Raw genomic sequence first — 27564 nt, 5'->3', positions numbered from 1 at the left:
GAACTGCCTTAAATCAAGGTTGAAGGAAATGTGGTTGCACCTATGGGTTGACAAAACCATGGGAGGTTTTGTGAATGAGCCTGTCTGGTGTAGACCAGGAAGCTCAAAGACATACTTTTCCTCTCTAGGACAAGTAATCATGGTAGGAATCAGACACAGGAATGACAGGAACGAAAACCGTGGGTAGGTTGCTGTGGCTGAATAGCCCCACCCTCAAAAGCACCTTTGGGTATGAGCTGGAGCACATTTGGGGATCAAGACCTGTTGGCATTAAAGCACTATACTGTACACCTGAGATTAACATAACACGGTATGTTAACTCCACTGGAATGAAAATAAAAAACCTGCTACCAGAGGGCAAGCATGTGACACTCACGGCCTGTTGTCATAACCACATGGCCAAGATCTGACTTGGTTTTCCTGTGGCGTTTTCTGTGGCAGGTCACCAAAAGACAACTCCACTAGGGTCCACTAGGGCCCAGCTCCCACAGATAAGAAAACAAGTTACCATGACATGATACAGGGCTTTGGCCTCTTTATTTTCTTTTTACAGTTACTTCCACAAGGAAAAGACTTCTTTAAAGCACTAGGGCTCTGGCTATACCCCGAATGAGCTGCTGAGGACGGAGCTGGCTATCTTGGACAAACTGCACTGGGACCTCTGTATTGTGACGCTACTGGACTTCTTGACCACAGTGAGTACCAGATGTTGGCTGAGTCCAGCCTAGACTCATCTGTACCTTTGGAACAGCTGTTCACAACGTAGGATGGCCAAGCAGAGGCGGGCACACGCCCTTGCGCATGCACCACGGGGAGGTGACCCACAAGGCTCACGACATATGCAAGAGTGAAAATGTATCTTAAATCCAACACAGTTCCACCAGACTCCCACTTGTAGAAGACATTAAATTAACTTTATAAAGATTTTTAGACGGCACTATTGTGGTGAGTTTCTCTTTTAAATACACACTGCAAAAATATTGAGCTTTCCATTCTATGAATACTGTACATAAAAAGCTGTCTGGTTTTGCTACACTTTACACACATTCACTTAGCTGTCTTTATTTACCTACACACAATCCTTATTGAGGCTTTAGACCATATTGATCTGGCACTTAAAAAATGTCATATTAGTTGGTATTTTTTTAGTTCGGGAATAATGGTCATCCTTAAGGATATGATTCTGTTAGTAAGGCAAAATTATGCTATGTGGAAATGTCATGGGGTTTGGTCTGTTATGAAGCATGAAGATTAAATCACTAAGGGCTGTTTCATTATGAAAACTGGCCAAGGTTGCCAAGTTGCAGTTTCTTCTCATGTCAAACAGATACAAGTAACTTTCCTGCTACCTTAATCTTGAATAGTATGCTTCTGTTTTTCAGAATGGAAACATTGTCATCTAAGTACTTGAAACTCATAATGACCATGTAACTAAGCAGATTGTCTTTTCTCTCCAAGGGTGAAGCTGAGCTTGGTCACAAAATGAGCATTAAGCCTCAAGTCCCTTGGGGGGCCCTGGATGGGGGTGAAAAGGGTGGGGCAACATTTGATGTTCCCTGATGGAAATTGACATTGTTTGCACTTTTGGTCATTTATCTATGAAAGGTCAGGGGTTTTATGTTCTAACATTAAAAACCACGGTCTCTAGTTCCACACCCTGGTGGTCGTGGGCTGGCCCCACGTGGTGGAGCTGCTGCCTCAGAGGAATCCTTCCCTCCACGTCGCGTCCCTGACCAGGCAGCTGCAGCACTGTATGGCGGGCCACCAGCTGCTGCAGTTCAAGGGTTCCACACTCGCCTTGGTCATCATCACCTTAGAGCTGGAGAGGCTCATGCCCGACTGGTGTACTCCTATATCTGATCTGCTAAAGAAAGCACAGGTAGACATCAACTTTGCCCCAGACCAGGCTCTCCACTTTGCCCATGTAGCTGACGCACTCTGCCCCCAAAATGGTAGCATCACTCTTCTTGGCCCCTGTGGGCTCCAGAAGATGCTCTGGCTGTAGTGACTCTATGAAGAGTCTCCCTAAGGCCTAGGCTTTGCACACTTGGTATGCACTCTGGATAAGTATGGGATATGTTTCCTTTACTGGACCAGATAGTGGGTTTCTCTGACAGTAAGAAGAGCTTCGTCTCAGTGGCAGCCCTTGAGGTTAAGGGGATGGGGTGAGGTCAGGGGGACATGCACAGCTCAGGAAGAGGCCACCCTGAGCTTAATATGGGAGAGGTTAAATTTCAAACCCCCACCCTTTATAGGACTATATGGGACCGGGTATGGGGGTTCCATGAGGCAGGCATGGAAGGGTTAGAATCCCTGAGGATGGACAGGGTAAGATGGAATGTACAGTTAGACTAACGACAACTTTACTAAGGTGGAGGTGGATGTCCCTGAGATGGGGTTAATGCCCTTAAGTTGAGTGGTTAGACCTTCCTGAAGTTGCTCTATGCTAATATTTTAGCACTCAAAATTTGACTTAGAATGTAAAATGGTTCTGTTTCAAAGATGAAGACTCTATTTTAATTACAGGTCAGTACTGAGCAGTTGAGCCCCTGCAAAGGACTGGTAAAGCAGCATCTGGGAAGTGTGTACTCCAGCTCAGATACTTTCTGTTCCGCTTGCCAGCCTCTGTGCCCCTAACCTTAGTATCCTTTAGAGCCTAATGGCAACCCCTTCTTGCTGGGACTCTTCTGACTTCTAGGCTTTATGGATCGTGTGACAAGGCAGGAAGAAGACACTGAAAGCAACTGAGAAAAAGTTCCTGAGTCTTTAGAAGGCAATAAAGAGAAAAAAGGCAGGTCATGGTCACTGGTGGGAAGGGTAGTCTAAAAAACCAAGCCACTGCTTGGTTTTAGGAATGAAGAATCATAGTGCCGCTCAGTTTTCCTTCTGCAGCAAGGGCTAGTATGGGTCCCTCAGGGAGCTGGAGTCAAGACAGTGGTGGGCCTTGCTTGGGTCTGAAGAGTGGGGCTGGTTCTTACTGACCAGTTCTTGCTGCTCTACCAGCCAGAGCTGGCCAGGTTCTTCCAGCTCCCCAGGTTTGTACCAAGCACAAACCTAGCAGTTCAAGTCCCAGTGACCCTGCCCATCATTGCAAAAATGGGACCATCTCTCCAGGTGCATTTCCCCTGACTTGGCCCTGACTTAGGTATTCTCTTACAAAAACTAGATCATAAAGGATGCTTTGTTTAATGTACAGTAATTTGATCAAGCTTAAAATATATTTTTTCCTGTTACTCTGAAAGTTGTCTATTAGCTTAATTAGAGGAATTTTGTGTGAAAGAATGATCTCAGCCACCGACCCCCAAAGGGGGAACACAGCTCAGAGAGCTTTGGGTTCAGATGAGCAGCTTCTGAGGCTGCGTCTGCGCAGCCCTGGTGCTGCTGGGAGGAGCTTCCGAGCACAGCTGAGAGGGAGAGGCCCACTGCTGTCTGACAGTGACACCAAGAGCCGTTCCCTAGACGGCCGTCTCTGCCAGCTAGAGCCCTGTCGGTAGTGTGGAGGATAGGAGTGACTGAACCACGTTTTTACCAGTCATTTGTGAAGTCTTTCCACCCTGAGCAGTTTTTTGTAAATGCGCTAAGCCATGGGGACTGCTCGTAGGTGCAGAGTGGCCAGAGACCAGATAAACTGTACTAGTGTCTGTGCGAATCTCTACCTTTTCTCCACACAGATTTGCTTGTTGGAGCTTTTGTAAAAATAAACTTGAATTCCTTTCAACCTCGTCAGAATCTTATTTTCAGTGGATCTGATACCATGGATGTGGACTTAAGAGTCCAGTATACCTGGAACATCATCTCCTGGGTCCTGGCAACAACCTGCTACAGTCTGGCAGTGATGGGGGGGTGGCGTTGGGGGCAGCACGCTGCTCAGGGCAACTCCCACTGGGGCCACGACCCCCTCCGCCTCCTTCCTTGCACTGGGATTGGCACCGGCTGGGGAAATACAGGTTCACCCTGTGGGCTCACCCCACCTCAGGCTGTCTCTGACTTGGAGGAACTGCAGAGTCTCTTAATCGGATAGCTCTGGGTGTAAACTGGGTCCTCAGGGCTAATCTTTCAATCAGAGCAAATGAGAAAAAAGAGAAGGCCAACCTGTGAGCCCTGGACTGGGATAAGCGCTACAGCTCCACCTCCCAGGAAGCCATATTCCTCTTCCGGAAAGCAAAGTGCACTTGTGAGTTTAAGAAAAGTTGTTACGCTGTTCAAGCACGCTTGGGACTCCAGGTCCCATCCTACTCTCCCCTTTTTTCCTTCAGGAACTCCTTTCCCACCTCAGATCCGAGATTGGGGATCATTGTGGTGGGAGAAATATGCACACAATTTGTCTCGCTCTTGTCCCCATCTCCAGAAGGGCAGGGGCTGGTGAGGGACTGTGGATGCAGAAAATGGAGCTGTGTGGAGACTTGGGCAGATGGGCTGAGAGCAGGGTAGGTGAGCAGCATGCGCCTTTTAAATTCTTGTCCAAATAAGTACTTCCCCCAGATGGGTGAGCTGTGCAGTGCTGTTCCCTCCACCAATGAGGCCTTTCTCTCCCCTGGTTTCTGGAGAATCTCTATCCTTCAAAGCTCGGTAAACACTTTGCTTCCCTGCTACCTGTCTCCCTGCAGGCAGAGTTGAGCGGGACTTTCATTAGCAATGTCTGCACACAAGTCTCCCTGCTGGGCTGTCAGCTCCCTGCTCTTAGTCTCCCTCTCCTCATTTTGGTCTTCCCTGAGATGAATCTAGTGCCCAACAGAGAAAGCTCCTCAACAAGTGGATCTACAAGATGTCATCACTTCCCTCAACCACCAGTCTGCCCTTCCTCAACCAAATAGTCACCCAGAAAGGGCATCCCACCTCGACAAAACTGACTCAAGTCCACCAACCCACCCTGCCAAACTGCACACTTGAATTTTGGCTACATTTTCACTGTTCTTCTGTCATCCCACTGGGTTGCCACGGAGGAGCTATAGCTCCAGAATTAAGGATATAGACTACCAACATTCAAATCCCAATTCCCCTAGTTATTAGCTGTGTGACCTTGGGTAGTTACTTTACCTCTCTGTGCCTTACCTATGAAATGGGGAAAACAATACTTTATCATAGGATTATTATGAGGATGAAAAGAATTAATGCACATAATGCAACTTAGAGCAATGGCTGATATACCACAAGAACTCAAATGTTAGTTGTCCTGCGTCAAGCTTACTGCACAAGGATATAAACTCTGAAAAGGCAGTGTTTGCACTCTCCTGGTCCTACACCCAATCGCCCATCGAAGATGCCTGGACCACAGGCTGTGTCTTCTCCTCCCTAACTTTTTCCTCTATCCCATACCCCTTCCAGAGCCTTTCACAGATGCCCAGAGCAGGAGTCACTATTAAAACATAGCTCCTATAGAAGCTGATCAACCCCACAAAGTTCACAGAAAAGACAAGCTGTATTTTACCAGAGTTGTAGCAGATTAATAGGCTAGGAAATGTGTTAAATCAGAAAAGCTATTGCCCAAAAAAGACACCACAAAAACTCAAAATAAATGCAAAATTTAATGGGAAAAAAAAAGAGTACAAAGTGAATGGAAAAGAACAAAAACAGTCAATGTATGAAGGAATAAATGAATTAACAAGTGAAGCAGTTTTAGAAAAGCTTGTTAACATAACAAAGGAGCAAGCCACACCTCTCTGGGGCCTCTTACCCAGCAATAGGAGCCCCACTTAATGAGCATCCACACACAGACATACAGAAACATATATGCAGTCAGTCTGCACAGTTACAAACCACCTAGGCTCAGGTTACCCATCACCGGGGTCACCGTACAGCCTGGTGTGTCTTAGGCCATTCCAGCTTACACCTGTCGATCTGGCATAATTATTAACAGGACCTCCTTTTACTCTGCAAAGTCTCAGTCTGGACAATAAATTACATGATTCTACCCCCAAATCAACTTGGCTTATGAAAGACATGATAGTAAATGCCAGCATAAGCCCGCTGACAGCTCCAATAATGCTAAAAGAGGATTCTGAAAAGGAGTGGCACATCAGATCCCACAGACAGGGCTCACATCCCGGGCTGGGGAGCTTGTTAAATGATAGCACGTTTTAAGCTCACCTTGTGCTCCCAGGACTAATTTGGTCTCAGCTAAAGATGATAAAGTTCCAAACACAAGCAGCAAAGAGAGAGATGGGCAGTCAGGCTCCCTAAAGCCAATGGGACCTGTGGGAGCATCTCAGACCCCAGAATATTTAACAGTGACAGGTCTCCCCAGAGATGCTGGGAAGCCCCGTACCCGCAGGCCAGTAACCAGCCACAATCCTGGCATTCCAGTGTGCCTGGGGTGCAGCCCACAGACTGTGGTAGATGGGTGGCAGAAATGTCCACTCAGCGTCCCCAGATTGCCCCACAAACCAGGAGTCTCCATTTCTTATATACCCAGTGAATCCGCTGGGTCACTGAGCCTCATCTTCAGAAATGTGTTAGCTGACGGAGGCTATCTTAAAGGTCACACTTCAACCCAACTGCAGACCTCTCAGACATACAATCCCCCTAAAGCCAAGTCACTTGCAGCCCACATGGGCCTTAGGTACAGGCCGATTTGCCTTTTGAATGGCCACAATGAAGCCCTTCAAAATCTGGATCCACCCCTAGTCATGGCAGGACATGCGAGAGTTTCACTCCAGGCGTTCATAAACCTGCTCTGCTCCTGGTGAGGAGGAAAGGGCTTCCTTTTTCCTACTGGGCCTCTATGGACACACAGAGCTCACCCCTCCTCCCCATTCTGAATGGAGCCCCATCTCAGAAGCACAGCATGAAGCCAGGACTTGGTCCTGGAAATCAATAAAGAGGGCCAAGGCAGAAAGGGGGAAACAGTGACAGGAAGGAGGATGGAGGACAAGGGAAAACAACCAACCAATCCAACAATAAATTAGCACAACTTCCCAAGACTTCCGACTAGGGAGTGTTCTCGACTGTGAGCCCCTTGAGGGTAGGGATGTGGGTTACTCCAGGGAGCCTGTACCCAGCACAGTGGCCCATTAACAATGAATGAGATCTTTGAGCTACTCATTTTTCATCTCCTATTTCATCACACCATATTCCCAGCCCTGACACTCCCACTGGCTCACAAACCAACAGGAACAGAGTAGAATCAATGTTGCTAGTACTTTCTTAAAATGATCCCCTGAAGAATGCAGTGGAGAGGGGAAAGCTCCCTTGCTGGTAGCATTTTCTGAAATTGTCCACACACATCAGACACCTTCATCTCTTTCCTTGTGACTCAGCCAGGAAAACAGAAAACAATGACCTTGAGATTAAAAACCTTTCCCAGCTGAGTCCTCTGCATTGGGAACATTCAGGATTGGTCGGGGGGGGGGGCGGTCTTAGCTGGAGTCAAACACTTAACACACATGTGGAGTTGGTCCCTGTTTCCAGGTAGCACCTCTGGAGCACACAGACAGCGGCTTGGGCTGCTGTTCCATTTACATTCGCGTTAAAAACACTGGACGTGGTCTTGTTCATGATCCACTTCCAGCCATAAAGAAATTCCAAACACTGTCATTACAGGACGTTTATTGCCCACCTCTCCCTAAATATTATAGGGATGCTGTATACATAAGAAAGGTTTAGAGATATTTTTAGTTCTTAAAAATCAGGGAATCTGGGTTACTTATGAAAATAATGGGAGAGGGTATTATCAGTCTTTACGCTTGTGCCAAAATAAAAATTTAGAAGTATCCTAAAAGTTATTATTGAAATGAAGCTCTAGGTTAGAAAAATTAAAATGAAGGGGAATCGGGTGAATTTTGCAGCACGTATACCAGACCACACGGCCACACCTAGGGCGCCGCGTCAGCTGCCATCTTGACGCTGAACAATTAGGCCAAGCATCGCCGGCTCGGGCCTTCGCGAGAGTGGCCCTTAACTGCTCCGTCAAGGAATAGTGACACTGTAAATGGAAGACCAGCCACTGGCTCTGAAAAAAATAAACCTTGTCAGTTTTGGATTCCAGCATTCATGGCTTTGACGTGTTTGCATAGAGAGGGGTGGCCCGCCAGGCCCAGGGCAGCCAGCAGGTGGGGGCAAGGGACAAAGCAAGGCTGTAAACACTGGAGTCTGTACCAGCTCCCAGTCCGTCCTCACACCATGTTATGGGAGAAGAAGGGTCACAAGGTGTAACTCAAGCAACTTAACACATGAAAGTCTAAAGTCCGCTCTTGACATGTAAGTCTGTGCGTGCGTTAACTGAAAAATAAAAATAAAACAAACAAAACAAAAACAGACACATTAAAAGCTACGCAGACGACCAAATCAAACAGAAACAAAAGACAGCAAGTTGGACGCTGGGAAAGGGCAGTCAGTTTGGCATTTGTGACGAGCAAAGCAGAGAATTCGCTTCAGTTTGTGGCATCCCAGGCTGAGGGTCAAGATCTGATTGGGAAGTAATTTTGCAAAAACGGATTAAAATTTGAAGACCACACATAACCCATCAAAGCAATTCAACTAAATGGCCATGAAAAACAACCCACCACCACCACCTCCAATGCACTTTGCGCCAACCCCCTTTCCCTGACCAGGACAGGAGGAAGGAGCGCTCCTAGCCATCTTACCTAGACTACTCCTGGCCCGTGCAAGGCCAGCATGGGAGCACAGGGTCTCTCCCAGGGGCCAAACTGACTGAAGCTTTCTGGCATGTCCAGCAAGCAGAGAACACCTGTCTCCCAGACCTGACATGGGGATGGATGCCCACCCTGAGGGCTCTGCTGATACAGAGTGCAGCCAGCCTACACTCCTCCCCCTGGCCCTGACCTGGCCACAGGTCCTTGTCTTCCGTTCTGAGGGGGTTTTCCATAACTTATTTCCTAGTAGACTCTACCTGCCTTTTCTGAAACCAGATGGCCTGGGCCCTGGAGGCGGGGAGCAGGACAAAGTCTTGTTAGGTGCCAACACCTGGGACACAGACCCACACACCCCTTTCTAGGAGAAACCAGATTTCTGAGGCACTCGTTTAAAACCCACATGGATTCCAATTCACAGTCCCCAGCCACACCAAGCCAAGGGCTGGACATAGGGCCGAGGCTGGAAACAAATGCAAAGCAGGGAGCAAATTCACAGAGCAGAGGGGAATGTGGGCTAGTGTCCTCCCTGGGGACAGGCAGGGGACCATCTCTGGCAGGAGTACCTGCAGATAGGGTGGGGAGGGCACCAATGAGCAAGATGAGGGAGACTACAGAAAGGAGGAGGGTCTATCCCAAAGCAGAGGACAGGCCTTAGGCATAAGAACTAGCATTCAATTCCCAAATGTCTGGCTTTGTCCCCCCTGGCCTCCCCCAGGGAGGTCAGAAGTTTCTTTTCCTTAGATGTGTCTATGCCTCTGTGCTTGTGTGTCCTAGGGGCTGTGTGTGTTGGTAGATACATGCCTGAGTCTGTGCATGTGATGGGGCTGGAGTGACAGTAAGACAGACCCTGTGGGTGTGGGTGTGGGGGTGTGGGTGGGTGGGTGCATGCTGGGAAGGGGAGTACAGTGTTAGAGGTGGGGAGAGTGCCAAGGCCACAAGGCAGCATCGCAGAGCCAAAAGCTTCCTATGCGCTGCACGGCCTTAACCACAGGGCAAGGAAAGGAGGGCCTGGACACACATGTTCCCAAACATTCCAAGAAGAAATGGGGGTCCAAGGAGCCCAAGGATGATAAAAATGGAATCACTTGCTTTGTTCCTCACTTGACAAGAGAGAGGGTACCTGACACAGGCCAGGGACATAGGGAAGCAGGGATGGACGAGATTCCACAGTGTGATGCAGTGCGGGATGCTGAATGAACTGAGGTAGAGGAAGGAGATCCCCAGGAGCCAGGGCATCTAAACTCTAGCTTAGAGTGTGGAAAGAGCCTCCAAAAAAAGCCAAGGAGAAATGACTCAGAGTTGCCCCCACCTGGCCAAGAACTTGACTGCACTCCTGGAGGCTGGGAAAAGCCTCCTTGCCCTCCCCAGTCCTTTTCTCACCAAATCTAACTTGAAGGGCAGCCCGTCTATGGCACAGGATCCCCAGAGCCCCTCCAGGGAGCTGCTGTCCTTCCTTCCACCAGGCAGTGAGCATACTGCCCAAGGGGTCAGTGCTGCTGGGACTCAAGTGTCTGCTGCCCTCCGTCAGCACCTACCAGCCCACACGGGTCCCATATCCACTGTCTCAGAGACTGAGGGGGAATGCACCACAGCTGCCCAAGCAGAAACCACAGGAGCTTCTGGAATCTGGAAATGCTGACATTCCCAGGCCCTGCCCCTCTCCGGGCTGGAAAGACCTTCCCTGAGACCTCTACTCCCTCTCAGGGGCCACACCCTGCCCATTTGGCTCAGTCTTCACCAGCCTAGCTCTGAAGGGGCTGCAGAAGGGGAGAGAGAGGGAGAAAGAGAGAGAGAGAGAAGAGAAAGAGAGAGAGAGAAGAGGGAGAGGTGGGGGGGTAGCAAGGGGTCACTTGTGCAAGACAGAGTGCACAGATACCTGGTATCCTGAGATCTCTAGCTCACCAGCGAGAAGGAAAGGCAGGTAGGCAAGAATGAGGTGGGAACACAGAGGGGAATGAGAGCTAAGCAGTGAACAGGCGAGCATGGGTGAGAACGAAAGTCAACCGAAGGCGCCAAGAGTAGGATGGAGTGGGCACCCAGAGGGAAAAAGAGCCTGGGGGACAAGGGGCCCACCACCTACTTCTTCTTGTCCTTGTCCTTCCTCAGAGGCTGCTGGGAGGTGGCATGCAAGGCCTGGGATTGCAGGGCCTCCACCGCGGCCTTCCTGCGGTTGAAGGCGTTGGTCTCCTCCTCCAGTTCCCGCCGCTTTTCCTCCACCTTGCGCTTCTCCTCCTGGTGGACCCGCTTGAGGTGCTCAAACTTCTCGTGGAGCTGGGAGCAGAAGTGGGGGAGCTCGGGCTTCATGGGGCCCCTGCCAGTCCCTGCCCTCCCTCACCTGGCTCACCACAAACCCGAGCCCGCACACACCTCCCTCTCCTTCTCCTTCAGCTCCAGCTCCGTCTCCTTCACTTTGTTGACAAACATCTGCCTCATCTCTTCCTCCTTCCTCTGCAGCTCACTCAGGAACTCCTTGCGCTTGGCCTCGTAGGTCTCTTGCAGGCTGCAGAAACCCGAAGAGAGGAGGCCAAGGGTGGGACAGCAGCAGGCTGGGGTAGGGCAGAGCCAGAGAAGGGGGATCGTGTGGGCATGGGGCAGGGGGTGATGGCAATGCTGGGGACCCATAGCCTCTCTCCCTGGCTCACGAGACCCCAGGCATAGATGCCAGCATGGCTGTGGAGACAGGCTCCCTCCTGGATCAGGCTGTCACCTGAAGGGCTGGCTGTCACCATCGCTGTCCTGGAAACCCATCTCTTCCAGCTTGCAGCGCCGGTAGAGCTCATAGTGCCGACTGTGGGTCTGCTCTCGGAGGTCCTCCATGTTCACTCTGATCAGCATCTCCCTCAGCTTCACAAAATCGCAGTGGTTCTCATTCTCCACTGAAAGCACAGGACATGTGGGCCATCAGGTGGGCATGCAGACAGCCACCGGGAGGAAAGGACACACAGTGGTCGAAGTGTTACAGGCAGACTCCAGAGGCAGGACGGGCAAGAGATGGTCCTAGGGAGGACACGGGACAGAGGTTGCGGGCAGGAAGGACAGGGCACTACATCTGGGCCCCCGAAAGCAGATGTGCTCTCCCCACCACACTTACCCTGCACCACACCCCAAGGGTACTGCCGTGCTCGGACCAGCTTGTTCCCCACCTTCACCTCCTCGGTGCTGCCCACCACGGCAAAGGGCAAGTGTGCCTGGAAAGGAGCCCAAGGATGGCTCAGCACTGGGCTGACAGACTAGTGGACATACCCTGTCCTGGGCCCCAGGGAGGGGTGGCCAGACCTAAACAAGGCCTGGCCAGGGCTCACTTCCTGGCTCTCTTTTGGAGAAGTATCCTAGAGCCTCCAAATAGGGGAGTAGGCTGAACCTGCACCCCTCTTCTCATGTTCGAGGGGTCCTTTCAGCCCTTGGGCTCCCCAGGGGCCAACAGAGGCTCCCTCACAGGACCTGAAAATCTGGCTTTCTTCCAAGCTTCCAAGCCCTGGCATCTGTTCTGCTTATTCCTCCAGGTTTCTACTCCTGCCCAGAATCCTTATCTTGTGAAACTTAAACTCAGGGAAGGCTCAGCACCAGCCCAATACCCAATTCCTCCCATCTCCTGGCCACAGGATATAGGGCCTGCTGGGTCCCAGATGCCCATCTGTCTTTCCTGGAGAAGCTAAGGCTGGAATCCTGGGAAACCAGAGTCTCTGGGGCTGTGTGTCACAGATCTGTGCTGCCTCCAAGCCCTCTGGTCCTGAAGCCAGTGCCCAATGCTCACATTCATGACTGCGTTAATCTCGGCAACAGCCTCGTCATCAGTGGGAAACTGGTAGATCTGAACCCCATTGCTGACCAGCTCGCCCATGATCTTGATCTTGAACTTGTGGAGCTCACTCTTGGAAATGGTGTCAGCCTTGGCAATGATGGGAATAATGTTCACCTGTCAGGATCAGCGGAGAGGGGCAACAGGTTAGTTCTCCCTGACTGTGGACAGCCCTGCCCAGGCCCCATCCCTGGGCAGAAGGGCAGGAGGCCAGAGAGATGATGGAGCTGCTCCCATGGGTAGTCCCAGCCTAAATCCAGCCACTGGGGGCTTTCTAATGAGCGGTAACAATCACCTATGCTCCTTCTTATGGTGGTTCCCCCAAACCACCATTCAGCCCCAAAATCAGTCCTCTGGGCAAACTCAGCTTTGACCTGAGAATAAAAATCAATTCAGCTAAGAGGAAGGGGCTCAGGCCCAGGAGACAGAGCTCTAGAGAAAGAGCGGAGTGAGGGGAGCCCACTGGAGCAGAAGGGACAAATGCAAGAGAAGATAGAAAGATGACCAACCCATGGGCCTATCTGTAGGCCCCTAAGCACCAGAGCCCCTGACAGGAACATAGTGGGCAGTCACACCACAGCCCCCAACTCCGGGGAGGACCATGAAGCCCAGGGTACAAGTGTGGGGTGGGAAGGTGCATACCTTGCTGTCTAGCTTCTTCATGGTCACCAGATCCAGGGACTTGAGGGAGTGCCCTGTGGGCGTGATGAAGTAGAGGCAGACGTGGATCCTCGTGTCATGGTAGTCGAAGAGGGAGCGGCGGATCTTCAGCTCCTCCTGTAGGTAGTTTTCAAACTGCGCATCGATGTAGTCGACTATGGGCCTGTAACTACAGACAGCTCCATCACCCAGGAGGCAGGCTCTGAGCTGCAGGGCGTGGGGCTGCCCACCAGCCTTTCCTCTGTGAGGACAAGCAGCTTCTGCCTGAGGGTCCCTGTCTGGGGACAGCTGGCCAACCCTGTCTCCTAACTTCTAAAGGGGTCCTCAGGACCTCAGGTATTCCCGGAGAGGCCTTCCTCCGGCCCCCATGAGCTGTGAGGCTGGCTGATTTACATGGGGGCAGCTTGGAATGAAGAGCTCTGGGGCAGAGTGTTAGAACCAAGGCTGCCATGGCGGGGGGAGGGGGGGGAGGGGAAAGCCTAGGCGGGCCGCCTTTCCCGCCTCTTGCCTCTCATCCTTATTGATCTGATCCCCGAAGCCCACAGCGTCCACAATAGTCAGCTTGAGGTGCACATTGCTCTCTTGAAGGTCATAGGTCTGGGGCCGCAGGCGCACACACTCCTCATGATGACTGGCTTCCTCAGTCTCGAAGGTCGTGTTGAAGAGCGTGTTCATCAGTGTGGACTTGCCAATGCCAGTCTCCCCTGGGGAGCAAGGAGTGGAGGAGAGGGGGTGTCAAAGGCTGGAGCTGGGGCTACCCCTGGCTGTTGGCTAGGATGCTGGGGCTCAAGCATCCTCAGCCTCCACATAAGAGAGGGGGGCAGGCCTCTAACTCCACGCCTCACTGTCCCCACCCCCAGGAACTGTCGTCCCTTCTAGGTGACCTCAAATATAACGTGTGGAAGCAAGGGCCAGAAGGCTGACTCAGTCATAAGCTATGGCTATGAGGGTAGCTGTAAGAGCCACTGGACAGTAGCTCTGCTGGCCTCAGTGGGCCCAGTCACCTGCTCTGCACACCATCCTTCCTGGGCCCGGGCTGGTCATGGGCCTAGCAGGGCTGGGGTGTGAAGCCAGCAGGGGCCTCCTGATCCATCTAGCTTTATCCGGCTCAGGACAGGCTGCTCCCTGAGGCACACCAACAGCCTAGCAGATGCCAGGGCGTAGGCACCTGTGGAGGGTCTGGCAGAGTTCTTCGTGCCCACTGGGAGCCCAAGGTCTTGACGCTCAAGGAACCTCCCGGAGCCTCCCCATTCAGGGCTCTATTTGTTCAGATGCGTGCTGGAACTCTTACCACATTATAGTGTAATAGAAGGGGAGTCTCATTTACCTCAGTGTCCTTGACACACAGTAGGAACGGACAGCAAATGTTTTTAACACAAATACACAAATCTATACCACTGTGATAAACAGTCTGAGTTTACAAAGCACATTCACATGTCTAATTTTGTTTACTCTTCAAGTGAGTCAGGCCCCCAAGTCCTATCCTTGACCCTGGCAAAGACACCAGTCAAAGCCTCACCCTGACCCCAGAGAGTCTCTCTGCCTGGGAGGTCCATGGTAGCTCCACAGATGGACAGGGCAGCAGCATCCCATCTCCTGGATGGCTCCTGTCCCCCCCACCATCTGAGGCCATCCCCGGCCAGACCATGACACATACCCACACAAAGGATGTTAAAGCTGAAGCCCTGTGTGACCGACTTGCTGACCAGCTGGTCCGGGAGGCTGTCGAAGCCCACGTGGCCCCCAAGGGAGAGGCTCCGAGGCTCTGGCTCTGCATTCTGCCAACAGAGAAACGGAGCAAGGCAGTGAGCCCACTGGGGAACAGGGGCCACGTGGGGAAAGGCCAAACCCCAGTGACACCCCCCCATCTGAATTCTCAGCAAATCTCAGTACACTGTGTGAGCGCACCAGAGCTCCAACTCCAGAAGAAGCTTCCAGAGAGGAAGCCCAGTGCCCCCCAGGATGCCCAATTCCAGGAAAGGGCTTTCACGCCTGCCTCCTTTCTGCCTGGGCTGGCAAGCGATGCCTGGGCCTGGGGCAGCTTCTAGCATGGACGGCCCAGGGAACCATCTACCCTAGTTGCAACCCCTGAGGGTTATCCTGTCCTCCTGCCCAAGAGAAGGCCCCAGACGGTCCCCAGATCTTAAATAAAGATTTCAAGAGGCCAAGACTAGAGAGCGTGTATGTTCCCGCAGCTCCCTCCCAGACCTCAGACACACTGACTGAAAAGCAGGACTCAGTCAGAGACAGGCCTGGCCTGATCCCTTCACACTAGTTCTCTGTCAGAGGGCCCCCTCCCCCAACCAATGGGCCGGGCTCACGGTTCTCTACGTGCACCCCTTGCTCCCCACGCACCCAAGCAACAAGTGCAGAAATGGTCCCTGTTAACAGTGCCAGTGCTCCCTCACATCCTCAGGGTCTCAGGGCTAGGCTCTGAGGCACTGTGACTGAGGCCTCACCCCTCCTGCCTCGGTGGTGCTCTCTAAGGACTCCCAGGCTCTGGCTCATGCCACCCTCCCACCCCCACTCCAGCCCTGGTAGTTTAGACAGAGGATTCTGAATGAGAATATGGAGGCCCAGCCTCAGGAGAGAGATAGACAGCGGGTCCTGAGTGAGCTGGGGCTACTGGAGCTGGCCCACAGCACTATAAAAAGAAACCACCAGGACCCGAAGCAGAGGGTCAAAGTCAGATTCCAATTTGTGCAGATGACTTCTCCACTTCCCTGGGAATGGGGACAGAATGCTGTCTTCCAAGAGAAGGTTCCCAGGCTCAGCCTTTCCAGTGTTAGCCCTCGTGAGGGCAGGCCTCAGACGGTTCCATGTTGGGCAGAAACAGATCTGCTCTGTTCCTGACCCCCTCAGGCCTGGCTGCCCAGTAGAAAGACCATGGCCAGGGAAAGGCAAAGGGTGTGAGTTCCATCCCACAGCTCCAGAGGGGAGGAAACGGGCCCAAATGAAGGCAGCCCTGGGAGCTACTGAAGGCAGCCCTGGGAGCTACTGATCAGCAGGACCGGTGGCAGCTCTCATGCTGATGTGGACACCAGACAGTGGACCCTGGCTGCCTGCCCTCCGACAGAGGGATCTGCTCAGCTCCTGAGCCTGCCCTGACTTCTAAGTAGCCACAGCCTGTTGCCTCAGCCTGAACCCCTCTGTCCATTCTCTTCTCCCAACCACAACCCTCTGGCGCAAACACTCAATCAGCCCTCCTTGACTAATGATGTCCGTCCCTCTCCCCTCCCCCCACACCCTGGCTCAGTCCCTGCAGCCTTTCACTGCTGATGGCCAGGTGTGTGTGCTGGCAGCCTAGACTCCAAGTGCACCCTCTGGTCACTTGTACAATCTCTTCCAACAAGTCAGGGTTACCCCAACACCTGCTCTCTGATAACCCTCTCTCCACAGAGCCTCTGTTCTTACAGCTGACCCTTCCTTTCTCCATCTCCTCCATCCCCAGGGGATCATGTTACCACCTCCCCACTCAAGCCTAGGCTCCCCCAAGGACTGCAAACATAACCCAACAGAGAGGCCCCAAAGGCAGCTTCCTCTCACTGGCGCCGACATCAGAAACAATAAAGAGAGCATAAGATGTCCTGGGTCAGGTCCAAAACCCCCAGTATGGCATTCGAGGCCCTTCACAGTCTGAGGCCTTCCTCACAGACTCAGCCAGTTTAACTCTGAATTTATTCTTCCAACCCACCCCTTTATCCGAGCTCCACAGTTCTTTCTCCCTTTCCCCATCACCTGCTCCAACCAAGCCCATACTTACATCCCACACCCCTCCCTTGGCTGTGACCTTGTTTCCTTCCACTATGCATTGTCCTTTCTTTATGCATCCTGGTTCTCCAACTCTTCCGTGAGTTCCTCGAGGCTGGCTGCAGGCTGGAGGAGGCCAGGCTCTCTGCTCTTCACACCCTCCCACCAGCATGCCCAACATGCCGCACAACGCCGCCATTTATAAGCCACTGAACGCTGCCTTCAGCGGCATCGGGGGCATCTGTGCACCTCACACAGAGCTGCATTGTGCAGTCCCAGTTCCACCTGCTCATCGCAGCTTCAGGATCAAATGGAGGACAGAACGGTTAGTCTAGAGTGTTTTTCTTTTCAGGCGAGATTGAAAATCTCCAAAATTTCAGGCGTGCTGTGCTTGCAGAGAAGGCTCTGTGTTTATTCATCCTCTTCTTCCAAGGGTGACACAATCAGGATGCAATCCAACATCCTGTAGCCTGCCGCCAAAACCCACCCAGCCTGCGGCATCTGGAAACCGCGCATGCGCACTCGGCCACAGAGGGCCTGCACGGGAACAGAAGCCATCCCATTTCTGAGTTTCCCCACTCTCTCACAGGTCCAGGCTCCTAAGGCTAAGAGCAGCACGAGGGGGGTCTCACATAAGCCCACCTATCCTTGCTCGGCTAGCCCCGGCTGCCTTCACCCACACAACTCCCAGCTCTCTCTGGAGAAGTGTGTGGAGTCTGAGGAGGTGCTTGTCGCCAGATTGTTGCCCAGGCTGCACTCTGTCACTCCAGGGACCACAGACCTGGGGCAGTCAATGCCTGCTCAGGAGCCTCAGGGCCCACGGGAGGGTCGATCTCGAGGGCATGCATGCACACACACATGCACAAACACAGAAGAAGGGCCACTGGTCCTGAGGAGGACAGACTGGTGTTCTCTGGTCTTGGGAGACTGATCTGACTTCCTAGCTCTACTGTGCTGTGACTCTCACTAATGCCAACCTCTCTTATCTTATATTTGGCATCAACAACATGGGATCCAAGGCGCACCGCTCACTCCAAGGTGCCTGAACGGGGTGTCTCTGCTAACCCAGCCTCGGAGGAGGCAGCAGCCCCCAAAGCATCACCAGCATGTCTCAGCTAACACAACTCTGAAAGAAACTTCAGATCTCCCGACAGCTGCCTGCCAACCCTGTGGAAAGCCCTGCGATGTGCAGGTAAGACCTCAGCTCCCCGTCTAAGGGTGGGTCCTAATAGCCTGAGCCAATCAGCACGATCCCATGACTGACTCAGGGATAAGCAAGTGACCCAGACTAAACCTGCGTGACCCCCTTACAACCATGAGGGGAGCCAGCATCAGGCTGCAGCCTGCTCAGGATGGCGGTGCCAGGAAAACCACAGAAGAGAAAAAGCTAGTTTCCGCCCCACCTCCGGGCTTTTCCCTGGATCCCTGGCCACACCTGCCCTTTACTGCCTCAGCTGGCTGAGTGGACTTATCCCATACTCGCAAATGAGAACATCCTGACTGCTAGGGTTTCCAGAGTGATACTCGCTGAGGAACAGAGAAAGCAAGGAAAAGTAAGGACAGGAAGGAAAGAGTGTACAAAGTAAAACATCTCTGTGTTTACAGCCAAAGAAAGGAAGAGATGTCGGGCACCTGTGTGGCTCAGTGGGTTAAGCTGCTGCCTTCGGCTTAGGTCATGATCTCAGGGTCCTGGGATCAAGCCCGCATCGGGCTCTCTGCTCAGCGGGGAGCCTGCTTCCCTCTTTCTCTAACTGCTGCTCTGCCTACTTGTGATCTCTGTCTGTCAAATAAATAAATAAAAATCTTTAATTAAAAAAAAAAGAAAGATAGAAAGAGATGTCAAATGATGACCCAATACCTCCTGGTCCACTCTGTGTGAACTAAGCCAAGTGGCTTACAGGCTCCCACATAGTCCCTCCCACCCTGTGTGGCAGACACCATTACTATCCCCATTTTACAGGTAAGGAAAATGAGGTGCATGGATGCTTAGAGAACAAATCGGGCAGAGCCAGGAATTGAGAGTAGCCAAGCCCTGGCCCCAAGCCCCTGGCCACACTGCCTCCTCCGTTCTCCCAAGGCTCCATACCCTGTCATTCAGTCACTCGGCACACGCGCACGGGGCCCAGCTGCTGCATGTGCCGGGCACTGGGATGGCTGCCAAGGAAAAAATGAGGACACCGGATCCCAGACCTCAGGGGCTCAGTAGAACACAGTTTAAATTCAAAGGGCTAGAGAGTCCAGGCAGGTAATGTGAATGGGTGAAGAGGAAAAAGTAGAGTCATAACAAGGACAACACTAGCCGACTGCTATCACAGGCTTACCACATAGGGCTGAGTGTCATTTTGTCCATGCATCAGCCCTGTGAAGTAGGCCCACTGTCTCACCTCCATCAAACAGACGGACAACTGAGGCTCCAAAAGATTTAGTAACTTGCCCACGACCAAACTGCTCAAAAGGGTGAAGCCAGGATCTGAACAGAGACAGGATGACAGCAAAGGCCCCGCTTCCAGCCACATCACTCCCCAGCCTGCTGTAAGACCTGCTGACCTGGCTGAGTGTGGGGTCCCCTAGGGAAAAGTGGGAACACCGGGGAACTGCAGAGCCTGTGCTCGGTCCACAACCACTGTGATGCTGCAACTCCAGCCAACTGTGGGAATGAGGGCCCAATGCTGCTGAATCCAAGAACTTTTCAAGAGAATCCACAAATCTAGATTTTTTACATGCAACCCCCTAATTTTTAAAAGGTTGGCCACCAATACAAATTGAGAATGCCATGGGGCCCAACACAACCCGGGTTTGCACCCGGTTGTACCCGGTCCGTGTCCTGACAATCCCCAACACCGCATCTGGTAGGAGAGTGAGCTGGAAGGACAGCACACCCATGTCTCCTCTCTTGGGGCTCAGAGTCCAGCAGGACAGAGCTCCACAGAAGAAGCCTTCAGCTAGACAGCTCAGCTCACACCCTGCTGAAGAGCAGGCCCAGCTTCTGGTCCCTGGGGTGCTGGCTCAGGGGGTCTAACTGTCCTCAAAGCTCCAGATCAGAGAGTTGGCAGCTCTGAGCTCTGCACACACAATGGCCAACTCCACAGAGCCATTATCCCCTTTCTAATCACTAACAAGCTTTTGGCTCCTGAGCCAGGCCCCAAGCTTCTGGCTCCTGAGCCAGGCCCCAAGCTTCTGTGTCATCATTTCTTTGGCACATCAAAGTCAACAACAAAAATAACAACTGCTCAGGCCCGCCATCCAGAACAAAGTAGAGAATGGCATTCTGTTATGCAGCCCAGTGGATAACTAGGACGTCATTTTCCTGACCAGGAAATGCTCTGTCTGAGCTTTTGGACCAGCCCCGATTGCCAGTCAAAAGGAGCTACTCCTTTCACCAAGACGAGAGGTGGGTTTAGGGGAGATACCATGCCTGATAGCTCAGCCACACAAAAATATGGTTTTATCCTTTAGAAATTAGAAATCTACTGAATGTCTGAACCAACAGAGCCAAAGGAGGTGTGGGTAAATAGGTCAAACGTCCCGAACGACATTGGTCATCAGGATGGAAAGAGAAATGGTACCCGAATGTACGGGTGTTTGGCTCCTGAATCCTGGACAAAGAGCAACTCCCCACTCTAGGCCTTCCAAAGAGTTCTCCAGGGCCTTGTTCTTCAGACAACTCTTCTCCACCATGCTCCCAGGCCTGGAACCCACTGGTATGAACACCTGCCAGGCAAATAGGAAGCCCACTCCTCAGAAGAGGCCCAGCCCTAGGGAAGCTCTATTAATGCTGAGCTCTGGACCCTGGAGTCATTGCCCCACTGGGAGCCTTCTTCACCCATGTTCCTAGCACAAACCACCCTACCCCCAGCTCTAGCTGCTCTAAGCAGCCTGGGCCTTAAATAGCCAGAGCAGAGGCCGTTGGCCAGAACCCGTGGTCATAGCGCAACTGTCCTTCAGTCTGAGAGGAATCCTAGGAATTTTCCCAGGAAAGGCTTAGGCTCACATCCCAGGAATCTACAGCAAGTCTCAAAGCCCAGGTCAAAGGTTACGGGAAATAACCAAAAGGATGTGTGCGGGAGGGAGCGGGGGAGAATGTTGCTCTCCCGGGCCAGGAGGGAAGGACAGAGGCAGGATTCACCTATCCATAATCAAGAAAGAACCTGTGAACAAAAGTGTCTCTCTCCTAACACAGCAACAAAAAACCCAAAAACCTGGGGAGAAGACACGAGCAGGGATCAACCTGCATGGTATACCAGTGCGGTGACCATGATGGCACCATGGCAGCTAGGCCCCAGGAGAAGGCCACCATCCCCTCCTCCCTCCTGGGAAGTGAAGGGACTTAAGGAGCAAAACTACCCAAAGGAGGCTAAGGCCACCCCACGCCCCTTCCCCTATACCCCATTCTCTCTGCTTCCCTATCTTACCACTGGGCACTTTCCTCCCTTTTCATGCACACAGAAAACCAGGACTGCCATTTAGCAATATAGGATAGTTTGTTTCACACTTCTCCTGTCAAAACAAGGTTTTTAAGAAGCCAAGCACAGTTACTGGTCTCTAGGTCCAAGCAGCTCACCCCACGCCTAGGACACAATACTTTCTTGGGCTTTGTGGTGCTGTCTGAGAAGGAGCAGTCCTTCCACCATGGAGCAAAGACACTCTGGGCCTCAGAAGACACTGGAAACCCATGTGTTCATACTTTCCCACTTGGCTTAGGGACTCCGGCGACAGTCCCCACTGCTTTGCAGCAGGTCTGGACATCACTCAAGGAAACAGAGTGTGTTCCACAGTGAATGAGACTCTACCCTAGAATGGGGAGAGGCGGGCAGTGAAGGTGACCCTCCCCCTCTCCAGTCCCAGGACGGATGCCGGCGCTGGGAAGGGTTGGAAAATGCAGGGGCACCAGCATGGGCCAGTGAAGGCTCAGGGCCGCGGTACTGTAATTCTGCTGCTTGCCCCATTCAGCCCAGCCCCAGGAAAAGTATCAGATTCACACACTGCCCCACAGCCAGGTCTGGGATGTGGACTTGGATTCATACCCAAAGCCTCTCTGGAATCCTGGGCCCCAGATGGCCCAAGCCCATGAGGCCCCCCAAAGAGTAGCTGGCACCAGCAATCTGAAACAGGTCCTTATTCCCTCCTCCCCTGCCTCTACCGCTCTAACATGGCTTCCAGGATAGGGACCAAGAATTGCCTAGAAGCCACATGTCCTGAGGGGGAGAATATCTAATTTCCCCTAAGACCACAAAGGGCCATTAAAGTAAAGATACAACCGAGATGTCCCTTGCCCTATCTTCCACTCCCTCTTCCCAGCCATGGTTCCTCATGTAAGTCCTGAGGATACAGATGGTTCCAGCAAAGAATTCCGACTCTAGTGTGATGGCATGCTGCCCTTGGAAAATATCCCCACCCCCCAGCCAGATGCGTCTCCCTCCTGCCTTCACAGTTCCACATCTGGCTGTCTGGGAAAGCTTGTGCCTTGGGGGCTGTGCCTGGGGATCCCAAGACCTGTGCTGGCAATGCCGGGGCAGAAAGGCTGGAGAGGCTGCAGGGGAGACACAGAGGCCAGCCAGCCCTCAGGCCCTTTGCTCTGTCATCCTGCAGCTGCTTTCTTCTGGTAGCTGGACCCAAGCCACAGAGACATTCATGGTAGTTAATGCCCCAAATACATACCTCCACCTCACCCATCTTAGAGCCCAAAACTCAGAGGGCTTCACCCCCTTTCTCATCTCAAGGGCTGCTCCTCAGGCCTAAACTTACCAATGACCAGCGTCTGCAGTCTCACCCAACTGCAAGCTACTGGCATCAACAATCTGATGGGCACAAAACATCCAGAGCCCTCCCTGACATCCAGTCGGGCCTGGGGTCCTGGCCTCCATACATTCTCCCATCTTATCAGCACTGTAATTAGGCTCCTTCTTGCCACCTTCTCTTTTCCTACCCTAGTCAGTCCCTTATCACGTGTTCCCTTGGATCACCAGCGCCTTCCCACCAGCCTCCCCACTCTGACCCATTGCAAACAAGATCCTAGGCAGACCTCCCTAAAGCTGGCAGCCATAGCAAGGCATGATGCCCATGAGGGAGGCGGGGCAGAGCTGCAGCCTGGCAGGTGGTGCTCACTTACGACCTCTCAACACCAGCAGGCACTGACAGCTTCACAGATGTCCTTGCTCAGCTCTTGTCTCTCTCTCTCAAAAAGCCTCCGGAAGACGGTTCCTGGCCATTTTTACAGGACAGGGAGATACCACTCCATGACAGATCCCTGTTGCACGAGAGAGTTGCCTCCCACACACCCCTTCCTACCACCAGTTTTTGCTTTAGGGAGGGAACAGGCACTCCCTGGATAGCCTGCTTCTTGGGGAAGTGTCAAGATTACAGGGGTGACAACGGAAGTGACAGATGGTGCTGGGGATAAAGCGGAGATGGCAGCGGGGGGGTGGGTGACTGGCTGGGAGGAATGCCAGGCGTGACGCTGCCATGCTGCACGCTTCTTCCCTCTCCCCCTCACAGCTGCACTTTCTCCTGGCTCTAAAGCCTCCCTCACCTTGGAGTTTGAACCCTGCGCCATGAGATTCTGACAGAAGAAACACAGGAGATGGCCCTGGGGGGGCAGGAAACTCTGGGACCCACGAAGGAGTTGGTAGGGGGTGGAAGAGGACAGCAAGAGTGCACAGGAGTCTGGCTGCTCAAGGAAGACAAAAAGCACCAGAAACTCCTCAGAGGGCTGTCCCAGACATGCACATCCAGAAGATGTCAACCCGAACCCCACGACTGATGTAAGGTTGAGTGGAGCCTAGTCCAGATGTAAAGACTGCCAAGCCTATTTACATCATGCTATGTGGGGAACAGGAACCCAGCACATACTGACCTCGAGGTACAACTCTGTATACTCATCTAAGCTCCAGGGTGGGACAGTTTTTAGGCCAGCTGCCTGACCACCAAGCAAGCCTGGGGGGCGGGGTGGAGGGGGGCGTGCAGGGAGTGTAGACCTGCCAAAGCTCCATCAAATCATAGCCTCATGGCCAATGCTTAACACCAAAGTCAACCCTGAGGCTGGAGAGACACCTAAATATGCCGTAGACTGCAATTAACCTTCCACAAACTCTTTGAAGAATATTAGTATGGTTGGGCCCATTTTATAGCAAGATAGAAAAAGAAATGACTTTCCCAGGATGACAAGCCAGGAGAGAAGAATGGAGTCCAGACTTCTAAATTCAGGCCAAACTCCACCCAAGGTCTCCACCCAAATTCAACCCTATGCAAATCCTCCCAAGGAGGCTGATGGCTCAGAGCGTGGAGACTGTGGAAGGCGTCCCTCTAACCAGCTTAACCTGGCACCGTAACGAAAGGCCCTGAGCTCAGGCCATATGACCATACCTGAGTCAGTCCCCTCTCTGTGCCTTGCCCCACCAAGGAAGTAATACCCCAGATCCTCACAGAAATGCCAACACAGGAATCTGAGGATAAGGGCCTTGCCACCCCCCTCCTGGCAGTGCCATCAGGCCTCTCAGCTCAGGGTCTGAGGACCATCTCTGGGCATGCAGTGACGAGGCTCAGGGTCTGAGAACTATCTCTGGGCATGCAGTGATGGAAGCCCCAGGGAGCATATTGTGTAACTCCTCTTGCACTGCCTTCTTACACAGAGGGCCAGTGTCCGCATTCACTCAGGCACTAGGTATCCTGCATCATTTACTGAATCCTTACCACATGCCAGACACTGCTCCAGTACCTCATCTGGATTCTCCTATTGAATCCATCCAATAAGCCTCGGAGGAAGGTATTATTTTTATCCCAATACACAGAGAAGAACACTGAGGAGTTAACTAACGTGCTCAAGGTCACATGACCAATAAGTAGTAGTCTAGGATTCATATGGGGCAGTCTGATTCTGGTTACTCTACATACCATTCCCACCAGCAAAACCAACTGTCAGAGCAACCTCCGGCCACAGACAAGACTCAGACATAACTTTCTGGTCAGCTAGGCGCAGAAAATGTACACAGACACGCATGCATAGATGCGCAAACATTCACTGATCTCTTGGCCTCAGCTAATCAGGTCTCTTAGGATTCAGTGACTGCCCTCCTTGGGTACATAAACTCCAATTTACGGTGCAGGTGTGAGGTAAACCTAATTCAGCTCCTCCTGTATTTAAACTTACTTGACTGACACAGAGCCCCCTCCTCAATGGGAATAAAACACCTCAGTCTAGAAATTATGAAACCAAAAGCTCCTGATTCAGTTATGCATATTTCCAAAGTAGACCAACAAATGTATTTTCAGATTAAAGGGTAAATTTACATACATAAATTCAGATGATAGTATTTATAGCATTAATTACATAAGTCCTAGCTCCTTAATTTAGCCCCAGAACCAATTTCTTATCAGTCACATATTCAACATTTCCCCCCTGCCCCCCTAACAGCCCCGGGCCCTCCCTCCCCTCTTCCCGCCCGACCAGGGCCTCACATGCTGGCAAGAGGACACAGCTCCCTTCACTGTCACAGCCCGGCCTCCCAGACACACCCAGATCCAGCCTTAGACACCAGGGGACAGGCAGACACAATCCCCAAAGGGCTCCCCTCCCCCAGGTGAATTATAAACATCTTCAGGAAGTTGGCTATTGGTGGGCTCGGCCCCACAGAGACCCCCCGCAGGAACCACCGAGCCGGTAGTCCTGCAGAAGGCAAACCCAGACTGAGGCCCAAACAAACATCCACTTGGCTGAATCTAGAATCGCTCGTTCCCGGGGGAATGGCTGCTTCAGACCGGATCACTGAGGCGGGACCTGCGTGGAATCTCCCCCAGGATCTGGGCACTTAGGTGAGGAGTGGGGATGGGAGACGAGCGTTTAAAAAAGGCAAAAAGCAGGCCCAAGGTCTTCAGGATCCAAGTCTGCAACTATTCGGGGCTCATCTAAAGGACTCCCGCGGATCCTTTTGGGCTTCATCCTCTAGGCTGTGCCCATCCAACAGCACCTGCGCGACTAGGACTCTCCCCAGCAGTGCAAAAACACCCAGGGAGATGTGGGGGTCCTGAGGATCCGGGATCCCACCCCCCCCCCCGCTCCGGCTCCTGAGGCCCCACAGTCTGTCCTAGCACCTGGCCCGAACCAGGCAGGTATTTATTTGCTCCTTCCCGCGAAGGGGGTCTACATCTCGCGCGCCCAAAGAAGGCGCCCCCACCCGACGCCCCGGGACCCCAGGCTAGCGCTGCGAAGAGCCCGCTCGGGTGTCCCCAAGCCAGCCCGGCGTCGAGGCCCGGCCGCTTGGAGCTGACAGCCCGCCTGGCGCCCCCGGCCAGCTGCAGGGCGGCCCCCTCCCCGCGCCCCGCGCCCCGCGCCCCGCGTCTCCCGCGCGCGCCGCGGCCCAGCAGGGCCCTCACCGAGAAGCGTTCCAGGTCAGTGGCCGCCATAGCGAGCTCCGCACCGGGTGGGCGAGCCGGGGCGAGCACCCGGGCCGCGACGGGGACCAGCCGGCTGCGGGACGCGCTCCGCCCCGGCGGCTGCGGCTGAATGGATCCAATATGGCCACTTCCTGGAAACTCCCCTTGGCGGCGGCGGCGGGAGAAGTCGCGGAGCCGCCCCCGCCCCCGCCCCCGCCCGCGGGACCGGCCTCCCCGCCCGGCCCCGCCACGAGCGCAGCCAGAGCCCGGCTTGGACGGCCGGGGGTCTCCGCTGCGAGGCGGGAGGTGCAAGCTGCGGGGCCTGCTGGGACTTGTAGTCCGCGAGTTGGGGGCCGGGAGGGCAGTGCCTGGGGGGCCAAGGGCCAGTGCGCGTCTCTCTGGGAAGCTGGGGCCAAGCCCGGATGGTCGTGACAGGGCCCCACTCGCTAGGAAGCCACTTCCATGGCGAAGAGAATGGGGCACTGCGAGCGCCTAGGGGTCCCCCACCAAGGCGCCTCCACCCCGTCGGAGCCTGCAAATGCGCTGGGACCACCGGCCAGAGTGTCGACGGGCTACTTGCTGCCCATCGGGGACAGGAGAGGCCGCCTGAGCCTCGTGTGCCCGTGCCCTGGGCCCCACCTGATGCTCTGATCGGAGCCAGGGCGGGACCCGGGGCGGGACCCGCGAGTCCGGCCTGGCGGCCTTCCCGGGAAGAGACCAGCCTTCAGCTCCTGCAAGTTGACTTCTTGCGCAAGGAATGCGCAGGATGCTCATTTCACCTCCACGGGCAAGGCACCCGATTGCAAGTTGTCATCACCCTGCTTGCTCCAGGGATTTGGGGGAGACGTCCTAATGGAATCTGGGCCCTGTGCAAAGAGAATAACAGATCCCAATGCATGCACATTCTCTCTGCTAACCTCGCTCCTCAAAATGTGCACAAATCTCAGAAAAACACCACTTCTGCCAAAGCCAATGGCTTCAGGAAGCTCTGGTCCTTTTCCCTGACTAGCAATACAAAATCCACCTCCAAATCTAAAACTGTCCTTTTTTCTAACCCTTCCCTCTGCCTTTCTTTCTCTTTGGAAATAAGGCAGGGTTTGCCTCCTGCTCCTCCACTGGCCTCATCTCCGTCTGTCCACCCTCCATACCTTCCCCTCATCACTCCTAATATCTTCCTGAGAAAAAACCTGGCCTCTCCCTCCTGCTCAGAAACTTGTGCTGGCTCAAGGTACCCAAAGACCATATCTGGACTTGGCACATCTGGATTTAAAAGGAGCCCCTTTCCTGCCCTTCCACTGGCTTGTCGGTAGGTAGGTGACCTTCTTACCCTGAAATGGCTTTCTCTTCTCTTCTCTTCTAGACAAACGGTAGCTTGTCACTGAACTAAACTGGCTC

General features: G+C 53.1%; 1 protein-coding gene across 3 annotated transcripts; it reads right to left on the bottom strand.

Moving 5' to 3' along the window:
- Positions 1 to 515: 515 nt before the first annotated feature.
- On the bottom strand, positions 516 to 26256 carry LOC111140964 (septin 8). Of its 3 annotated transcripts, none has more exons than XM_022493241.1 (10): positions 26170 to 26256; positions 14708 to 14828; positions 13559 to 13754; positions 13033 to 13219; positions 12346 to 12507; positions 11683 to 11779; positions 11299 to 11467; positions 10959 to 11091; positions 10672 to 10862; positions 516 to 1861 (listed from the first exon to the last, which is right to left on the bottom strand). In XM_022493241.1, the coding sequence occupies exons 1-10, from the start codon at positions 26197 to 26199 to the stop codon at positions 1699 to 1701; spliced, it is 1449 nt and encodes a 482-aa protein (XP_022348949.1). In that variant the 5' UTR covers positions 26200 to 26256; the 3' UTR covers positions 516 to 1698. The 3 variants fall into 3 exon arrangements, with proteins under 3 accessions (XP_022348949.1, XP_022348950.1, XP_022348951.1); XM_022493242.1 differs by lacking the exon at positions 516 to 1861 and adding an exon at positions 5513 to 8403; XM_022493243.1 differs by lacking the exon at positions 516 to 1861 and adding an exon at positions 5513 to 8217.
- Positions 26257 to 27564: the final 1308 nt, after the last annotated feature.

The sequence above is a fragment of the Enhydra lutris genome, unplaced genomic scaffold (assembly GCF_002288905.1).
Source record: "Enhydra lutris kenyoni isolate GAN:26980312 unplaced genomic scaffold, ASM228890v2 scaffoldscaffold5, whole genome shotgun sequence".
NCBI classification, from domain to species: Eukaryota; Metazoa; Chordata; class Mammalia; order Carnivora; family Mustelidae; genus Enhydra; species Enhydra lutris.
Note: the sequence above shows the minus strand (reverse complement) of the source record. Positions and strands in the feature narration are given on the sequence as shown.

Bases quoted from the DNA above. Each gene is read 5' to 3' on its own strand.
- LOC111140964 (XM_022493241.1), bottom strand. From the start codon at position 26,199: ATGGCGGCCACTGACCTGGAACGCTTCTCG. The intron at 13,220-13,558 runs GCAAGAGGCGGG...AGCTGTCTGTAG, and splicing joins CAGATCAATAAGGATGAGAG to TTACAGGCCCATAGTCGACT. The intron at 11,780-12,345 runs GTGAGCATTGGG...GCTCCTTTCCAG, and splicing joins AGATTAACGCAGTCATGAAT to GCACACTTGCCCTTTGCCGT.